The 6,658-nt window shown below is 33.8% G+C and overlaps 1 protein-coding gene across 1 annotated transcript; it reads right to left on the bottom strand.

Annotated features, from left to right (window-relative positions):
- Window positions 1-3,359: 3,359 nt before the first annotated feature.
- Window positions 3,360-6,194, bottom strand: LOC116033465 (malate dehydrogenase 1, mitochondrial). The gene is made up of 7 exons (XM_031276210.1): window positions 5,822-6,194; window positions 5,202-5,375; window positions 4,938-5,106; window positions 4,711-4,772; window positions 4,497-4,618; window positions 3,957-4,074; window positions 3,360-3,819 (listed from the first exon to the last, which is right to left on the bottom strand). Exons 1-7 carry the CDS (start codon window positions 6,068-6,070, stop codon window positions 3,679-3,681), a joined length of 1,035 nt encoding a protein of 344 aa, XP_031132070.1. The 5' UTR covers window positions 6,071-6,194; the 3' UTR covers window positions 3,360-3,678.
- Window positions 6,195-6,658: the final 464 nt, after the last annotated feature.

Raw genomic sequence — 6,658 nt, forward strand, 5'->3', positions numbered from 1 at the left:
ATATATATATATATATATATATATATATATATATATATATATATATATATATATATATATATATATATATATATAATTGCTTGTAATTGTTATGTATGTATTGGATCATATGAGAACAAATCCTTAGGAGAAAACTAGGAATAATCAATCTCAACCTTAGAAAAATTGGATGGACCATATATGATTTTAAAAAATACGGTGGTATTTTCGTAATTATTTCTAACTTTACTATGAAAACTTGAATACTAAAATCTGTAATTTTCAGAATTTTCCAGTTTGCAGATTTAGTACTAACATTTTTCAAATTTAATTTTAAAAGATTGCATTCACAAAAATTTGAATGAATATTGTAATTAGGGTTTTGATTTTAGAGTTTATGACTGCGTTTTTTTAATTTGGTTTAATGGTTCACTTTTTACTACTTAACATCTAGCATTTATGGTTTAGATTTAAATTTTAACTTTTTCATTGATTTTGTAAGATTTACCAAGTTTGCATATTTAGTTGTTAAAGATTGCATATTTAAGTTTTCAAGTTTACATAGTGAAGTTGATAATAATTACAAAATGTCACTATATTTTTTTAAAACTTGATCAAAACCATCGAATTTTTACAGATGTAAAGTTGAAATTTGTTCTTAATTTTCTCACGAGGTGTGTTCTCAATGAATCCAAAGCCTGTATGTGTGTGTGTTTTTTAAAAGAAAAAAAAAGATTGATTCAATTTTTAATTCTTTTATTATAATTATATTATATTCCTTTATTATCAATTATTAATTTGATTGCTTTTGGTCTTTCAATTTATTCAAATTGACTAAATTCAATTAAAATTTTCTTTACTCTCACCAAAATTTCACCTTTTTTTTTTTTTTATGTAAGGACACTTGACAAGATCAATAACAAAAAATGTCACATAGATAGTAGTCTAATAAAAGTGAAAATATAACTATAAAAATAATCTCGTTTTTTTTTTTCTGAATACTACTAACCCTATGACAATGCAGTATCTGTTCATAACTACTTTCCCAACCTATTGAAGGTTGGGGCAAGGGTCAATATTGACTCCACTGAGGCTCGAACCCACCACCTCCCGTGTAAAGGGAAGGGTTTGATGCCACTGAACCACAAGGTCCTTGGCAATCTCGTATTTAGTATTGATAGATTAATCAAATTTAGTCCAAATTAACATGACGTGTAATGGCTAATATAGTACGTGTGTGTAATCCATTTGTGTTAATGAATATACAACAATAACCCGATTAAAGAGCCGTAAGGACAATAACTAATTGTTATCAAAATTATTTTGCCTACGCTTTTTGTTTTCAAAATAATCAATAGGATCAAACACATGATTATAGATCATAAATTATAGTCCAGCATGAAGTTACAATGTTCTTCTATACACAAACATACAAATAAAAGTTTATTGAAAAAAAAAAAAAAAAACTTAGACAATGAGATGTTAATGCATTTGAATCCCAAAGCCACTAACCCATAAAAAAGTTATATTCATTATGCATTTTAATTATACAAGATACATAAACTTACAAGTATTTTATATGTGTGTGCGTGTGTTGGGGGGTGGGGGTGGGGGGGGCAAGGATACCTCCACCCGCACTCATCCCCCCTCCCTCAATACCCGCGTGTATAAAAACTTTCCATCATCATCACACATTACTCAAATCGTGCAAGTATCTTAATATCCATTGGGGATTTGGGGAACAATCGGATGCGAGTAGAATTGTCATCCCTAAATCGATCTATTTTGAGAATCAATATCACATTCACCCATTATTCATTTTAATAGTACAATATATCAATTTTTCGTTTCATTTATAAGAATTAAAATCCACTTTAATCTGACTAAAATCGAAAGCAGACATCACATATATTTATACTACAAAATAATCCCTTAAAATATATTTTAGTTAAAAGATTTCAAAAGTGAGATGGTTGTGATTGGTCAAAGCTATTGTTTACTAGATTTCAAAGAAAAATACGCTAAAGTCTTGGATTTTGTAAAGGTTTAAAAGCTATTGTTTGCCAAAAGAATTAGACCAAAATATGTTGAAGAGTTTAAACTAGGAAAACTAAATTGAAATGAAAAATAAAGCCAACAATTTAAATCAAAACGTGCAACTACGGAAACAAGAAAAAATATAATAAATGGAAAGAACTCTCTAGAAACAACATTTTAGATTTCATTTATTGAACCTCTTACTCTAAAATTAATACCATCAATTATTTATTAATGTAAGTGCGATGTGATCATTTTTACTCATTGATTTTAAACACCTATATACACGAAGTAGCGCAAGGTATAATTAAATTATATACCGCTACCCATCTATATCTCTAGCGCACAAATTAGGCTTCCACTTTCGCTCCATCCCCTAATTTCTACAACCTATAACTAAGTTGGTCTTACATAACTTTAAAACAAGGATATAAATCATAGGGGTGGGCAATTCGGTTCGGTTTATCCGAACAGAACCGAACTGGACCAGACCGATCCGATCCGAACCGAACCGAACTAGTAATACAAAACCGAACGGTTCGAGATTCTTGTAAACCGAACGGTTCGGTTAAAAACCGAACCGAACCGAACGGAACGTTGTTAGGTTTTAATAATAATATATACAAATATATATTATATATAATAAATATATATTAAATTATATATATGTATATCCTAATTGGAATGAAAAAATTCATTCCTCCAGTTCACTGGAATGAAATTTCAAGAATTGAAATTTCATTCCAGTGAACTGGAAGTCCAATTTTAGAATATTAGTTCCAGTTTTATTTTTTATTTATTATTATTTTTTTAATTCAACTGGCCCTATTACATTGTAACATATGCTAATCTAATATTATTAATTTTTTTAAAATTTGTTTCTCAGCATTAGTTTTATTTTTTATTTTAATTTGTTTGAATTGTTAATTTGTTATGTTGGTATTTAATATTTAGATATTAGACTTTGGATTTGGATTATGTGATGTTTCATACATAGTTATTACGGTGTCCCGTTAAGTCGTAGTGTCCCTGGCCGCCTTATCGCGTAGGAAATGTTGAAATTCGGGGGTAGTAAACCGAACCGAAACCGAACCGAATTAAATCCGAACCGAAATCAAACCGTTTCAAACCGAACCGAAATCGAACCGAACTCTAATATTAAACCGAATGGTTTAATTTTTTTAAAACCGAAAAACCGAAACCGAAACCGAAAAAACCGAACCAAAAACCGAAATGCCCACCCCTAATAAATCACATTGAAAACAGAATTAAATGTGTCAGTAAAAATGTTTCAAAAATTCATTGAATTGGTCAAAGTACTCAACCTGAGGACCAACATAAACTATTTTCAAATCAACCTTGCCTCTTTTGATATGATCTCACTAACATTGTGACATCTGGTACAAACAAATGTTCAGTGTTTTCATCACTAACAATTCAGTGGTAAGCAAGGACAAGTACAAAGTAGGCAAAGACAAATTATATATCATCATCAGTTCATTCCAAATTATTTGAACCAGTATTTCATCTAGGCCGAGTCTGCTTGAATTTTTAATAGCTAAATCTAAGAAACTGGCAGTCTCTACAATCCGAGTAGACAACAATTGCTCGAAATTATTATTCAAAATTGTGAATCACTCAATGGCAAAAGGGGAGAATTTCTTAATTCTGGTTGGCAAACTGGATTCCCTTCTCAATAGAAGATTTCAGCTCAGGCTTGAGTTTCTCTAGCCCTTCCTTCTCAAAGTCCGAGAGAGAACCCAACCCTAGCACTTCCTCCACACCATTTTTGCCAAGTCTCACCTGATAATAGAACAATTTCCGCCTTAGAATCACACCAGTATATAGGCCAACCAAGGAAAAGTGCAGTCCATTCATAGAGATGAGACTACAACTAAGTATGCATTATATACATTCATTAGTTAATAGATTTCAAATACCTTGGACGCAAAGAAAGGAAGCTCAGTGACAGTTGACTGAACAAAAGAACATTCCACAACATCAGGAACACCGTTGAGTCCTTTCAAGCAAGCATCTGCAAATATGGCACCGGCATATCTACAAGAGTCACAATGCTGAGAGGGTCAAATACATGGTTATAGAAGTAATAGATCTGGAAGTAACAGAAGAAGTATTTAGAAGTAAACACGAGAAAGTGGCAAGTATTGCAAAGACGAAAAGCATTTCATGTAACAGGAGAACTATTCAGTACTGACAATCAAAAACTTGCTTTTCAAAATATCAAGATTGTTCAAAATAATACACACAGCATGTGCAAGTGCAAAGACAAGATAGAGAGACTCGCACACACATTCCACACACACTTCTTCCCCCAACAAAGGATAGCAATTATTTGGTTGCAGCTAGTGCCAGAAATAGCCTAACATTTTTGTTCCAGCAAATGAAACTAACTTCCTAGACCATTTATGAGAATCTTGATTTATAATAACATCAAATGGGAACAATCAGTTTAAACTTACGCCATTGAGAGTGTGGCTGAACCCTTTCCAGCCTTAGCTTCCACAACTTCCGTACCTCCGTCTTGTGTTCTTTTTGTTAGTGCAACAATCACATCATGTGGTAAGTTCGCTTGTGGAGTAGCCTAAAGTTTAACATGTAACTAAGTCAATATACTAAATGTCAAAAATGTGAACACTATTACTTATGTGAAATACGAAAGAGAGGTAAGATTACTTGAGAAAACAATGGGAGAATTGTTACGCCTGCATGACCACCAATGACAGGTACATTGACCTCTGAAAATAGGAGCAGAATAGTAAGATAATCTATGCGATTTCTGACAATAAAATAAGAAAATATATGTGCAATTGCATAATTGGATAACCCACAGTTAAACAAATAAAATAAAATAAAATAAAAAATGGGTGATTGCTGAAATGGACATGCATTAAGAAGCATACCAGCTACGTTAACATTGGCTTTTCCAGCATAGAAAGTCTTGGCCCGGACAACATCAAGTGTTGTGACCCCAAAGAGTCTCTTTTCATCATATGTTCCAGCCTTTTTAAAGACCTCAGCAGCAATTGGGACAGTGGAGTTTACAGGGTTGCTAATCATATTGACAAGAGCCTTTTATATTGGGCAGGAGAAGTGTTAGATCAGAAAATCAATACCTATAAATTTTGACAATGCACAAAAGGCTTGTTTGGGAACCAGATACTCACATTTGGGCAATACTTGGCAATGCCAGCACACAGTGACTTCACAATGCCAGCATTGATGTTGAAGAGATCATCACGGGTCATTCCGGGCTTCCTGGGAACACCAGCTGGAATGATGACAACATCAGCTCCCTCCAGAGCCTTGCCAAGGTTTTCATCTCCCATAAACCCAACCACCTATACACACAAAGAAGAAAAAAATCCTTCAAAATTAGAATGAGATTGAAAGTAATTAAACAAAATAAAGAAAAACTGTGATCCATGATCTTCAAATGGTGAAATTGGAACTGATTTTATAGAGAATTTCAAAAGGCAGAAACTCAGAAATCAAAGCCTAAAATTTTAAAACCCTAGAGGCCTCGAGACTGGAAAACAAATCAAGTAAGAATCCATAAAACCTATGTCACAAATCAGACATTCAATGTAATTAAACAAGACCACTCAAAGAAAACTGAGATCGAGTCTCTATAAATGAACAAACCAGTACCGATTTGATACAGAGCTTCAAAAATTCCAATAAATCCAAAAGTAAACCACAACATACGCAAACAAACCAGACAAAAATAATAATTCACAGCAGAGATCTACTAGAACAACAGCCAAATGAGATCGAAGAGTGATACCTCAGATCTGGTATTGATGTGGCTGACATCGGCAGCAACGCCAGGAGTCCCGGCGATATCGAAAAGGGAAAGGTGAGATACGAGAGGATTGAGCTTCATGAGCAGAGAGAGCGGCTGGCCGATCCCTCCGGCGGCTCCCAAGATGGCGACTTTCCGCTCGGGGGCGGACCCGGACGCAAACCCGCGGCGCGTGACGCGCGAAGCATCGGAAGAGTTTCTGAGAAGTGATCTCAACATTGATGATCTCATTTCTATCTCTAGCGATCTTAGAGCAGAAATGGAGTGGAGAAAATGGAAGAGGTCTAGACTGTTCTTGGCGAGAGGAGAGGTGGGAAGAGGGTTTTAGTATATGACACTGTTGTGCATTTATTGTGGTGGCGATTGAAAATGTTCGTGAATTTCGAGAACTTCGTCTCGGTTTTGCAATTTTTCCTGTACTTTACAGCTATTACACTACAAGTCCTCCAAGTTCTTTTTTTCTTTAAACAAGTCCTCCAAGTTCTACTCTATCACTATTATTCATACTCATTTTTGCATTATTGTTTTAAACAACTAATTCCACTTCCATACAAAGATTCAATGCAGTGTATATTTATACATACTTTCTCAATATATCGAAACACAAAGAATTAACACTTCTATTTGTGTACTTCTTGCTCCAAGAAAATGTTGAATCCTCAATCTCAAGATCCCCACACTTACTTCTTGCTCCAAAAATATGTTGAATCCCCCACCTCAAGGCCCCACACTTCAACTAGATAGAGTATTTAGTCTTTTACTCCAAATATTGTTTACTGAACCAATAAAATAAATTTGTGCAGACTACTATTTAGTTTT

This window comes from Ipomoea triloba, chromosome 1 (genome assembly GCF_003576645.1).
Source record: "Ipomoea triloba cultivar NCNSP0323 chromosome 1, ASM357664v1".
Lineage (NCBI taxonomy): Eukaryota > Viridiplantae > Streptophyta > Magnoliopsida > Solanales > Convolvulaceae > Ipomoea > Ipomoea triloba.

Excerpts from the sequence above, each read along its gene's own strand:
- LOC116033465 (XM_031276210.1), bottom strand. The coding sequence starts at position 6,070 with ATGAGATCATCAATGTTGAGATCACTTCTCAGAAACTCTTCCGATGCT. Across the intron at positions 4,773-4,937 it reads AGCCAATGTTAACGTAGCTG|AGGTCAATGTACCTGTCATT; the intron begins GTATGCTTCTTA and ends TCCTATTTTCAG. Across the intron at positions 3,820-3,956 it reads TTCCTTTCTTTGCGTCCAAG|GTGAGACTTGGCAAAAATGG; the intron begins GTATTTGAAATC and ends TTCTATTATCAG.